At 36.0% G+C, this 13,510-nt stretch overlaps 1 protein-coding gene across 2 annotated transcripts in view; it reads right to left on the bottom strand.

The window, feature by feature from the left end:
• Positions 1 to 982: 982 nt before the first annotated feature.
• The window catches only part of CNTN6 (contactin 6), a 342,993-nt gene continuing 330,465 nt past the window's right edge, over positions 983 to 13,510 (bottom strand). For both annotated transcript variants that reach the window (XM_011986118.1, XM_011986129.1), the window contains 3 exons: positions 2,883 to 2,995; positions 1,945 to 2,113; positions 983 to 1,106 (listed from right to left, as the gene is read on the bottom strand). In XM_011986118.1, the coding sequence (XP_011841508.1) occupies positions 1,003 to 1,106; positions 1,945 to 2,113; positions 2,883 to 2,995 (386 nt within the window). In that variant the 3' untranslated portion in view covers positions 983 to 1,002. The remainder of the gene's footprint in view (positions 1,107 to 1,944; positions 2,114 to 2,882; positions 2,996 to 13,510) is intronic.

The raw sequence follows: 13,510 nt of genomic DNA, 5'->3' as shown, positions 1-13,510 counted from the left end.
GTCACTAACCTTACCTTCTCCCAGACTACTTTCTCCAGACTATACAATCCTAAGAAGTGAGGCCACTGACTGAAACAGGCTCACCCTAGAGAAAAGTCAACCCGCAAAATCTTTCTAAACCCTAGTTCGTGTAGAATTATTTTCATAGCTGCCGAGAAAATTGGCAAAAAATAATATTTTGACCAAAGTGTAGAAAACTTGATCAAATAATTCTGTCCCCACATTGTTTTATTCTAAAAATAAGGCCACATACATTGCAATCAACTTGTAATAATTACCTGAGATTTGTTCATGCAACAGTTCAAATGTTAAACTTTGCCATGAGCAACTGCTTAATATACACCAAGTTGTTAGATTATTTTAGGTGGGTGCTCACTTTCCATCATTTATTTTTCTTTGCCATAAAATACCTTTTCTGCCTTTATTATGACTGAACCTTCTGAAAAGTGAGCTGAGAAGAACAGCATGTATATTGAAATATTATTCAGTAAAAAGATTTCTTATTCCAACTTGATTCAGAGATAAAAGCACACCGTGCTTTGGAATAGTTTATATTTTTAAAGAATCCCAACTATAAACAAATAATTGTATTTTATTTTGAAGTAGGGTGAAAATTTCAAATACTGAAGTGATTGTCTGGAGTACATGAAAATGTGCATGTGAGCTATGGTAACTATGAGGCAAATTTGTATTCATTATCACCATCATTGAGGGGAGTTATTTATACTCTCCATATAAGTCACTTGAAAGACACAGCAGTTACAACCCCCCAGATTAATGTTGCACCTAGGAATGCATGTAATCATGTGCGAACTTTAAAATTCAAAAGTGTTTAAAATTGTTTTATTAATGTACCATAGATATTTACAAGATTTTAATAATATACATTTTTTTTTCTTTGCAAACAAGTCTGTATTAAGAACGCGTCTTGTGTCAGAGGCTGGAGAGCATATTTACAGAATGATTTGCTTTCAAAAAACTCTCAAAGATTTATGGTTTTATTCATCGGATAAGTGGCTGAATAGCAAAACAGTAAAAAATCACAATGACAATGGACAGAAAATGGATGCTAGGTTCTAAGACTTGAATTCCTCTGGAACTCAAACCTGCAAAATATAAAAATAAGACAAAAATATTTTGAGATAAAGTATTGCCTGCTAGATTAATTTTTCAGAACCCAAAATTCACACTATCATTTATCTTTTAGTAATGTATTTTATTATACTTGTCTCATTCACATTATATTTAATTTTAGAAAGTGCCTTACCATGTCTTTGTCCAAGGATGTCTGATTTAAGTATAAAAATGCAAAAGAAAAATCCCTAAATTGGCAAAGTCTGCCTAAAGGATTGGCCAACATCGGATGCTAATGACTTTCACTCAATCACAGCTTCAGGCAGACGAGTAAGTGATTCTTCTAATGCAAAAATGATACATTCTTATTGCATGCTAAGTCAGACTGACTGGTGTTGGTTGGCTTAGAAAATTGTTTTGAGGAGGACTTGAAAGTTGTGACTCAGCTCCTTAAGAACGCCACACTTGATTAGTGATGTCTGCCATGAACATGGGAAAGGGTGTATATTTACATGCGCTTCATATATGCCATCCCTGCTGAAAAAGATCTAGAAGAATCTATGAAAAATCTTTTTGATTTTTGTGACAATAGAATGAGTGATAGAATTATGCTCTAATGACACAAAGTTTTTTTTCCTGTTCTCTATTTTGGTTTTCAAATGAGGAAATATAAAACCATTTATAATGTATAAGCATGTTACAATTTTGGAGAATAACTTTAAAAAACTGGCTCATCACCTTTTGCTCACAATTAAAAATTTATCTTATCACCCAACATTTAAACCATAACTGGAAGATTTCATGGAGCTGAATTTCATGCTGCAACTGTCTAGGTTCAGAATCTACTATAGCAACGGTGACTCAACTTACTTGACATTTTTGGAATCCTAATTTCCTCACTGCTGCTTCCATCTCCACCATCACTGACTGTTCTTATCTCAATTAAGTAGTCTTCTTCAAATGGAACCAGAAGCTCAGCTGATGTATTGTTTGTTTCCAAAATATGAGTTTTACTCTGTCTGTTTTGCCGGTACAGAATCTGAATAAAATGAAGTATCAAGTTAACATGGACATGTTGCTTTTCTAAGGTTCACACAACTGTTCTGGAACACTGTAAGACAAAAGATACATCATCGTAAATGTTGTACTCCTCAGATGGAAATATCCAGGTGATGTCTTTCCCTTATATTCCATTGCTCCTGTTAAGAAAAGGAGGATTTTTTTGGCCAATGCCTCTAGAAGGAGAGTAGATTTATCTCTATTAGTTAAATAGCTTGAGGCTATTATCATTGGAGCTTGCTGTGGAAAGTCACTGTTCAGTTTGGACCCATTTCAAATGTTGAATATATATCTGCCAAGAGATGATGTCCATTGTCACTGATGGTAATGATTTGTTCTGGGTACTTGATTGTACTCTTGTTACATGCCTTTTATATTGTTAAAAGATCACATCATACTGCAGCCTAAGTTCTAAAAACTCTATTTAGATACATTTTTTGATCTCATTCTAATCACATCTACTACCCCCATAAGCCATCATCTTATTATGGCAAGGGGTGTCACTTGAAGAAAAAAGTGTTACATCCTATGGAATTTGATTTTTTGATGTTCCCTAATACATTACTGGACCTCAGAATATAAAACCTTTTCAACAGAAAATTAGAAAGCAGCAATGGTATTTTCAAAATAATTTTGAAAAAGATTCCAATGTTTCCATATGCAACCAATTTGTTTTCTATTTGGGGCATCACACGTTTCATTCCTCAGTAACTTAATTGATATGATTAAAGGAAAAACTAAATACTTACCTTGTACCCCAAAACTTCAGACTCATTTTCCATGGTTTTTACATGCTCCCAGTTCAGGCATAGTTTAGAGTTTGTCAGCTTCCAGGCAATGTTTGCTGGTGGTTGGCTTGGAGCTTTAAAGAGATAATCAAAGATTCAGATGAATGTTAATTAGTTCATGGTCACTGTACGACGTATCAACATGAAAAGAAAAAATAAGTCTTCGATGATTTGCATAGAAGAGGCTAAAATGTTTTCAGTGTCATTTGAAATATATGAATTCTAATCACAGTAAGCAAATTTATTCAAATCTGGTCATTTGGGAATGCCTTTGTGACAGACTTATGAATTAATAATGGCTTGCTGCATGTCCAGTATTAATTTATTAATCATTGCTGTTGAGTTTGTTTACTTTATCATATATAAACAGACAGAGGGTCTCTTTATCTACGATTCCATTTGGCCATCAATCAATGAGCATGTTTAGCAAATTCAAGTTGCAAGCATTTTATGTATGTCAATACAGAGATGTTCATTCCTAAAATTCTGTACTTTTTAACATTGTATTAGTTAGGTTTCTAATTGTAACACAACTAACTCAAGATATTTTAAGCAAAATATCTGCAGTAAATTTTCAAGGATATTTCTTATAACTCATGGCAGATTGCAGCAGAGTCCGAGGAGAGAAAACATTGTCACAAAGCCACGGTCTTCACTCTGCTTAACGAAGCAGGGTCTGCTGCATGCTCATCTTGCCAGAGAGCACCTCTTTGTCATTCTCACGGTACATGGCAGAAATCATGACTGTTCACCACACCTGAAATTTAAAACCTCCTCTGTTCTGAGATAGTCCAAGTTAGAATTCCCCTGAGAAAGCTGATGATTAACTTCATTTGGTCATATGTCTATCTTAGCTTAATCAACTATGTCCAGACAATGTGAAAGATGCATGCCATTTAAAGTAAATGGAGCTTTTGGGAACCCAGAAAAGGGAAAAGTCATCACAAACTGATTGATCATCCCAAAGGGTATCAGCTTTAAATCCAAACTGAGGCTTTTAGTTTACTGAAGTTAATGTTGTCTGGGTGAGAGATGGTGGGAGATAAGAGATGAAAGGTTTAGAATCCGGCTTCTAAACTAATGGATGTAGTCCAACTAGAGAATTTTACATACAAGAAAACTAGAATCCAGGTTGGGAAGTCACTTATCCAAAAGCATGCAGCTAATGAATCTTGGCCTATTGCTTTCCAGTCTAGTGTTTCTCCAGAACAAACTTGCTGCTTATCTGAGTCCACATGACTAGATTTAAGAAATGAGAGATTTAAAATAATTCATCTGGAAAGCGGAAACAAAGATAAAACTGCCCAACAAGATGTTTTTGACATCTTTTTTGAATTTGTGAGACTGAATGAGCATAATATTTAATTCATTATAACACTGATAGAAATGGAAACTATTGCTTTCGGAGTTTTGACTCAACTGCTGTTTAATCTCCTATGTGTCACTGGAAGATTCACATACTGCTGAATCCAGGTGTCTCAAATATATTACCATACATTCTCTTTCCACCCCAATTCCACTGGGATATCACTATTCTTCACTCAGCCACTTACAGTACAGTTGGGATGTGATAGAGAAATGTTTCCCTGTATGCTTATGCCTCAGCTTAGTTCATATTTTATTATAGGTTTATCACATTGGATTATATTTATTCTTGGTTATGTATTTCTTTAAATTTCTTGAGGGCAAGTGCCTTGTTCAACTCTGTATTACTAACCCCTAGCACAGTGCCTGGCACATAGAAGACATCCAATTCATATGTGATGAATAAATGACTGTACAATAAGATGGCTAAGGAAAACTGCTCAGGGTCCTGTGGTGATCTTCTCAGGCTGTATTGATTATGCACTGGGCTCTGGGCAGATCCATAGGTGACACGATACAGCCAATCCATTCATTATGTTGTCCTATGATCAAGGCCAATTGCCATGGTCAGACTCATAGCAATCCATACCTATTTATAAGATGGACAGGCCAATTGGATTGACCATGTCCTGGTACATTTCTTGACAATATAAACCCATAATTAAAGGCCTGAAAGCTTTTAGCTTAGTAAGCATTCAGTACATTGCTTGTCAATGTACAATGTATTTGTCAATTATAATGTTTATCAACATATTTATTTCTAAAGGTCTGAAAGACAGCAATAATTATTTTGTAACTATCTTTCCTCAACTTATCCTCCAGTGCCTTTTTAAATCTTTTTCTCAGCTATAAAAGATACAATATCAAAATTCTCACAGGATATTGCAATTTTAATCTCTAGTATACTCTCGATACTTTTCTTTTTATCTCTGTTCTTTAAAATTCAGCACTAACATTACCATTATATAATCAATAAAGAGAAAATACAAATTCACCACTTCAGTGTCATTGGCAATGTGGATTCTGAATGTTTTATGTATTTCTGTATGTTTTGTTTGTTTTAGGAAAAGTATTGTTTTCAACACTATAAATCCATTGGAAAAATCAACAGGCTAGGAGACAGAACTGATTTCTTCCAGCTACGTAAAGGAGCGGTTTGTGATGCTGGCAATGACTTTGTCATTGACATGTTTGCATTTGTGTCCTCATCTACCAAAGCAGAAGCACAACTTTTTGTGGCCATAAAATGAGAAGAGTTGCATTCTGAGTGAGTACCTTGGTATGAATAGCCAATTATATGGATTATTTAGAATGTTTACTTCTCTTGCTCTCTGGGAGATGAAAAGAGTTGCGCTTTGATGTCAGAGGGACTTGAATTTGTATCCAATCTCTTCCAAGAGCTGGATTTTCCCATTATAAAATGAAACGAGTAAGTCCTAGTTGATGAGATATGAAATAAAATATGAAACATTCCTCATTTGGTTAGTGGTACATATTAAAAAACTCTGAAAGTGTTAATTCTCTTTTCTGAGAGTAGCAGTTCTCCACTGTGGTGTTATGACATAATCAATTTTTCAATTGTGTTCGAAGTGGTTTGCTGCTAATAATACAATTCTGAAGTTTGCAAATGATTCACTTCTTAGATATAAATTAGTGTATATTCAAGTTTTCCCCTTAATAATATTGCTCTTACTTGGATTCTTTATATGTTTTTAGAAAGGGAGATAAAATGGGAGAGTCTCAGATAATTATCTTAGAATATCTCGTAGTCTACATCCTTTCTTATTTTTATCAATGGATGTTTCTCCAATGTCAATCCTTTATGTCTGATTTTGAAAAATAAAACTTCTGAAAGCTGCTTTAGAAGGCCATTACCTTAATATAAGCACTGTTTACAGTTCTGGTTTGATATAGCTGATTAAACTGGGTTGCAAATATCTATGATAAAATTAAAATTTCTATCACCTTGACAAACCAAAACACTGTCACATGGATAGCATAAAACACATGTCATGATGTTTGTACCAAGTCTGTCAATGGTAAACTCAGCAAATAAACACTTTTCTAATTTTTAAAATCTTTCCAGGCAATTTCCAAAGACTAAATGATTTTCTATTAATCAAATGACAGAGCAACATTAAACTAGCCCGTCACACCTCTAATGGTTTCCTTGTAATCAATTTTTCTTGAGATGGCATTTATATTCAACTGTAGTTCACACTGTGAACTCAATTCAAAAACAACTTCTTATGTTACACTTCTAAGTAACAGTATGGGGTTGACATTTGGGCAAAAGAGAAACAACATAAGTGCAAGATAAAATAAAAGCTTAATGCTTCCTTTATGTGTAAATATGGATTGATTGCATATTTGCAGCAAGAAAGAATCTAGTACAAAGTGCTAGTCAGTCAACGTCAAGGGCCAAATTGAGCCAAAATTTGCAAACACTTTTAGTTACTGCGTCTGACTACTTCTTTCTATATAAGTAGTGTTTTGTTTGTTTCACTTTTCTTTTCTTCTTGGAATTGATGTAAATATTTTTCTTTCTTTCCTTGTAAATCTAAATTCCATTTAAGTAATGTCTGTGTAGATCACAGTATATTTGCTGTACCTCTCAGTTTCTTTTGGAAATCCATCATTTCCACTAGGCTTTGGTACTTACAGATGAATCACTGATATTTGTTTAAAAGAACAATGACACTAGCATCATCATCATCAACAGTAACAATAATACTTAAGAACTTTGGCATATGGTATTCCTTCTGTTTGGAAGTTCTTTTGTTCTCTTTATCTTTAATTTTTTATCAAAATACATAGCCTATCCCATATAGATGCTCCTTCTTATGTACATCCTAGTTTCTCTTTTATTTTCTTCACTGTACTTTTCATAATTTATGATTATTTTATTCATTTGTCTTTTTTTCTTGTTTTAGGTTGCCTCTCTTCTAAAAGGGAAATTGCCGGTTGGCAAAGATCTTGCTTGGTTTAATGACTCTTAGGCCCTCAGCACCTAACTCTGGGCACGGCTCATGGGAGGCACTATCTCTTGAGTAGATGACTGAATGATCATTCAAAAAAGACAAACAAAGAAAACACGTCTGTCTTCTCTTTAGTTTAGCCAATTAGAACAGGCAGAGATTTTGGTAAATGTGAGCTCTGCTTTTTCAGACTTTCCAATGGAAGATCAGATCAGATTACAAATCTAGACAGGGACAGTTTGAATGTGTGATGAATGCAGAATGTTTTCAGTTACCACTATTGAGAGGTAATCTTGATGTCATCTCAAGGACATGGAAAATCAAAGTTACATACAGGAGTAGCACCTGGAATCATGGTTATCATCAATGTTTCATTAAAGCTGTTTCTCATACATGCTTTGGATGTCCTTCTATGACCCTTAAAAGAAGAAAATTTCTGCAACAAATTTATAAAGAGAAAGAAAGTAGCTGTGTTTTCTTACTTTAAAAAATGCAAAGAAAGTGAAATTGCGTCTAACGGAGGAGTATAATAACACATGTTACCATGCACTGAGCCTTCATGTATGACAGCCTCTGGGTCACCTTGGTGTACATTATATCCTTTAGTTCTCAGAGAAATCGCTAGAGGTAAGTATCTTCATCTCTGTTTTTCAGATGAGAAAATGCATTCAGAGTTATCAAATAATTAGATCTGGCACACAGATAGCACATAGCTGAGCAGGGATCCGTATCCACAATTCTCTCTGAAGTCCCATTCTAACTTTTTCCAACACTGCTTCACAATGGCCAGAGTTATTGGAACTCTTAGCAAAACACAAATACATTAAAGGGGAAACTTTGGGGAAAGTTATAGAGTGGAAAAAAGACTCTTTGACCATATATAGGCCTGGCAGGAGCACTACAAGCTGAGAGATTTCATGAAGCCAGGTAAGTGAATGTTAAACTCTAGAAGATCAGTAAGTTTGGGATGTCAGGGCTAGAAGAGGAATGATATAGAAAGGAGCTTTGAGACACATTGTGAAAGATCTTGCTTGCCTTTTTCTTAGTCTTCATTCTCTGGAATAGAGGAGACAATGACATTTGATGAAGAGAAGAGAAGTATGATGGCATTTTAGGAGGAAAAATTTCAAAGTAGTTTGAGGTTTAGATGGTAGATTTGAGAGTCAGAGAGAGAAACTTTTCAGATGGTTAGGGAGGAAGATGATAAAGGGGCACAGTGGTAGTGGGATGAAGAGATTTCATGCTCATCAGTCTAACAGTGGCCATGACAAAACCTTTCTAAGCATTTGTGTCCTCCTATCTAGAAATTAAAATACCAAACTCCTTGACTTATTGTAATTACTAAGTGAGATATAGTATGATAAATTTAATACAGGGCTGGGGACATAGATGTGCTCAATATTTTTAAACTGTGGTAAGCAAAATAAGGAACCCCCAAAACATGATCACATCCTAATCTCCAGTACCCGTGGACACATTACTTTATATGGAAAAGGAGTTTGCAAATGTGATTAAGGTAAGAGTCTGGAGGTGAAGAAATAATCTTGGATGATTCAGGTGGCTCCAATGTCATCATGAGGGTCCTTACAAGGGAAAGAGGGAAGCAAGAGAGTGAGAGTTGGAGGAGTTGTGATGACAGAAGCAGAGGGTCAGTGGCAGAGATGTGAAGGTACCCTCCTGTTGCTGGCATTGAACATGGAAGAAGGGGTCACAAGTCCAAGGAGGGTCACAAGCCCAGGGATGTGGGTGGTCTCCAAAATCCAGAAAACAGGAAACAAATTATCCTTTGGAGTTTCCGAAGCTAGTGTAGCCCTTGAGCACATCTGGATTTCTACCCAGTCAAACCTCTTTCTAACTCCTCATCTCCAAAAATGTATGATAACCAACTTGTATTGTTTTAAAACACTGAGTTTGAGGTCATTAATAGAATAATAGAAAAGTTACTGTTCTGCTTTCACAATGTCTGTGATATAGAACCTCAAAGTAATAAAATGAGAGGTTGGATAGGTATTCAAATGTAAAGGGATGGAGACTTGTATATTCTTCTTATTCTCAGGTGCTTGCTGGCTATTTTGATAGGGTCACTGAAGCATATAGGCTGGTAAGAGTCAAATTTAAGAGATATTAAAACTGAATATCCATAGAAGAAATCAGGAATTACAGAGGTTTTTCTTGTTTGATTTAGTTAAGCAAGCTGAATACTTGAAGAAACACTAATCTTCATTTAAAATTTCTGATTATTATTTCACTTTTTCCTTAGCAGAGGTATTCTAACGTTGTATCTTGGGTGAAATTACTCATTGTTAATTAAACTGTTTTCGAAAATTTATATCTCCTACTCTTTGACAAATTGATCATGTGTTAACTATCAGACAAACCAATAATCGTTTTAGCATTTGATGTGAATTTCAGTCCAACCCATTTGTAGGATCAATTGGGCCACTTGAACAAATTTATTGTGAAAAACAAGGATTTTTTCTGCTTAAAAACATAGAATAATTTAGCACAAACTAACACTTTTAATTTAGGTTGCATGGACAATGAAACCAGCAAATTTTCAGAAGACAGAAAAAATTATTATTGAGATTTTCTGATATGTATGTAGAATATATACAGAGCCACTTCAAAGACGCCTGGGCCAGGTGCCCCTTCGCAGGTGCCCACGACCCACCCTGTAGGCGGTAGGAGAGGCGCGCGCCAGAAGCCCCTTCCTTGGCGCTGTCAACCCGTCACCCAGCTCGGCCTGGGGCTGCTCCTGGCGCTGGGCCGGTCCCCTGGGCGCAAATACCGACCCCTTCTGCAAATGAGAGTAGCATTGTTCTGCCTACACCCACCAGCTCCAGCTCCAACGGAGCCCTGTCTCAGGGGGGCCGTCACTGCTATCATCGTGTTCTTCTGATTCCTGGCCGTCTTGTTCCTGGCTGTGGGGCTGGCACTATTGGTGCGGAAGCTTCGGGAGATGCGGCAGACGGAGGGCACCTACTGGCCCAGCAGCGAGGAACAGTTCTCGTGTGTAGCTGGGCCTGGGCCCCTCAGGACTCCAGTGAGACCCTGTGGGGCTGCCTGCACATCTAGGGCCCTTCTCCTCCATCTGTCCCCCTTCATTGCTGTGTGACCTTGGGGAAAGGCGGTGCCCTCTCTGGGCAATCATATCCACCCAGTGCTTCAGAATAGCAGGGAAGAAGGTGCTTCAAAGACTGCCCTTGAGGTCAAGGGAGTGTGGGGCTACTCACTTTTATGTACTTATATACAATTAGTAGTGAGATGTGACTATATGTATATATATTACAGAAAATCTCAAGAAGAATTTTAAAACACATATATATGTATTATATATGTCATATGGATGTATCTCTCTCTTCCTGAGGTAAATGATTAGTTCAGTGTTCAAGTTTCAATCCACCTTAAGTTGGTTGATGGGATTATGTATAATAAAAGTTGGCCTGAGTCTTGGCTCAATAACTGCACTAAAATGTCTGTCAGTCTACCGTGATACAATCGGTTTTGTTTTTTTTTAAATGTTTCATACACATTTCTAATCACTCTTGATTTGCTTGAGATAGAAACTGAATTACACACAAGAGTTTCTGTGAGTTTGGCATCTCTCAGTTAACTAGAACTAAATGTCTCGGAAATCTTAAAACTGCTGATTGATCGGAGATTTTCATCCAGATTTGCAGATTAGCTGAAAGAAGCTAAACCACTCCAGAAAGACCAAAGAAGCAAATCACACATCCAAGTTATCTGGCAATGACTTCATTGATTTAGTCAACACTGAGTAAAACAGGAAAAGGAATAGAACTTCACTGTTAACTAATCCATTCTTCAAAATAACTCACAGCCCAGCCTGTCTAAAACTGGGTGGATTGGAGGAAAGTTGGCTAAAAATTTTTGCTCCACAGGCTTTTGCAGTTCCACAGCACTTCGTATTTTGTAAGATACTTCCAGAATCAGTACCTTGTTTGTGCCTCATGGATAATTTGGGAAGGCAGTGAGGACAGAGATAATTTCTATTTAATAGGTAAGAACATGAAAGCAGAAAAATGGAATGCCTTGTCCTATTTCAAGTCATGAGTCAATGATGTACCCAGAATTGGAACATGAATCTCTGACCGTTGATCTGGTTATGTGGAAATAACTGGATAATCTATTTGATCAAGGGCCTAGTCTCTGAGATGATTCCTAACTTCTTTTGTACATGACAAATATACACATAAAGGGAATAACTTTAATATAGCTTTATTTTCAAACTCTTCTCAACCACCTCTTCTTTCCAAATATGGTGGTGTAATTAGAATACGGCATGTATAGGTAAACTAGATTTTTGTAAGTGGCAGTGAATATGTCTTAGTCTTTCTCAAAATGCAGCAACTGTATTTGTTATCTTTCATTCATCAGGATTCAGAGAGCAAAAAAATGTGTTTTAAAAAACCTGATTCTGTGAATAATTTGTGTCCATTAATAATATATGAGATATGTAAATATTATTCAACCTCAAAAAATCATCTTGCAGGAACAACTAAGTCATATCTGATCAGACCTTCCCCAATGTATTGCTGTGCCTCATATTATGGAATATTTGTGCATTACCAGACTCAGTCAGAAAACAAAGGCAGCAACAATCACCAAAAGATGAAAAACATTCATCTTTTATTTAGTAGATTCTGATTATGTGAAATCACCTGGCTGATTATCAAGGGATATAATACAAAGCAGAGAAGTTCATTCTTAGATTTCAGGGACTTCCAAGTAAGCTGTAGTCATAAGGCATCCTAAAAGGAAAGATCTAGGTATCTGACAGTTGCAGGATCACATCTGAATATACTTGGACTCAAATGACAAACAAAACAAAACAAAAAACCATTTACTAAGCATTTACTAAGGTGCGTACTGGGCATTTATTATTAATAATCTCTTTCAATCTTGAACAAAACCTATGAGAACATAAATATGACTTTTTCCTCATTTTATAGGTAGGCAACTGAGACTGAAAGATAAATACTACCTGACCTTCTAAGGATGGGAGGTCAGTTTTTGAATGTATTTAGGAGGGCATCAGGGCCAGTCTTAGACATTACACTCTTGTGTCTTTCATTGATATACTTGGAGTATTCCTCTTTTGGAATTCCGGAAAGATCAAAACATTTACCTTGATTGTTACCAAAAGGTTTCAACCGCTATCCATATATAAGGGACAAACCAACTAACCAAAGTAACCAAGTAGTAAAGAAATGAGGTGTGGGAATACAATGAACATCAAGCAAAGGAATAGGTTTCTCTTCACAGATGAACCTTGTTTTCTGGAGTGTATGCATACTTACGGGACTTTTTGGTGGTAACATTGACTGGGGGGCTTGACGGCCCTGTTCCAGCAGTGTTGTAAGCTCTCACAGAAGCAAAGTAGATGGTATTAGCTTTCAGCCCCGTGATGTTTTTGGTTGTGACATTTCCACTGACTCTAATTTTACCAATCATGGATTCTTTGGAGTCATCTGTCCAGTATAAGACCTGATAATTAAAAACCAAACACAAGCACTTTATTGTTCCCCAATAACTATCAATCATTGTTTACCCACAACTATCAACCACAACCACAAGGGATATGGGAAGAAGACAGAAGTATAGATGACGAAAACGTTTTCTAATTAAAATGGTTATACAACAAAATTGTTATTCTCTAATATTTATGAGGAAAAAAGTCATGAATGTAAATTCACAATGGAAATTAGAGAACCTGATTTTTTAGATTACCACAAGAAAGTATTTTATGAGCTATCTAAAGTTACCAGCTTTAGCAAATGACGTATAACAAGTCAGACAAAAACACATTTGTATATAATCAGTCAAAGACTTTGATTATAATGTCTTGCTATTGGCATTTCTTTTCAGAGTTATTTGAATCACAGATTAATTAATAAATCAATTTATACTGAGTCCTACCTTTGCATTAGCAATGTTTTAGGTACATCGAAAAAAAAAAGAGAGAATAAATTAAGTGCCTATTTTCAATCCCTTATCATGTAGCTAAGAGGTTACAATCCACAGTATATGTGAAAATAAGTCATAGAATGCATTACAAAGAAGTGATATAGAAAAAAATATGCTACAAGAATTTGACAAAATACATCAGGAATTGACGAGAGTAGAGCTCAGAAGGAAGAGGAGACTAGGGATGAAATTTGAGAAGTGACTAGGGTTCAGATAAGAGGTAAGGCATTCTTGGCATGGAGTGGAGAAGATACCTGA

Source organism: Mandrillus leucophaeus, unplaced genomic scaffold, assembly GCF_000951045.1.
Source record: "Mandrillus leucophaeus isolate KB7577 unplaced genomic scaffold, Mleu.le_1.0 Scaffold1078, whole genome shotgun sequence".
Taxonomy (NCBI): domain Eukaryota; kingdom Metazoa; phylum Chordata; class Mammalia; order Primates; family Cercopithecidae; genus Mandrillus; species Mandrillus leucophaeus.
Note: the sequence above shows the minus strand (reverse complement) of the source record. Positions and strands in the feature narration are given on the sequence as shown.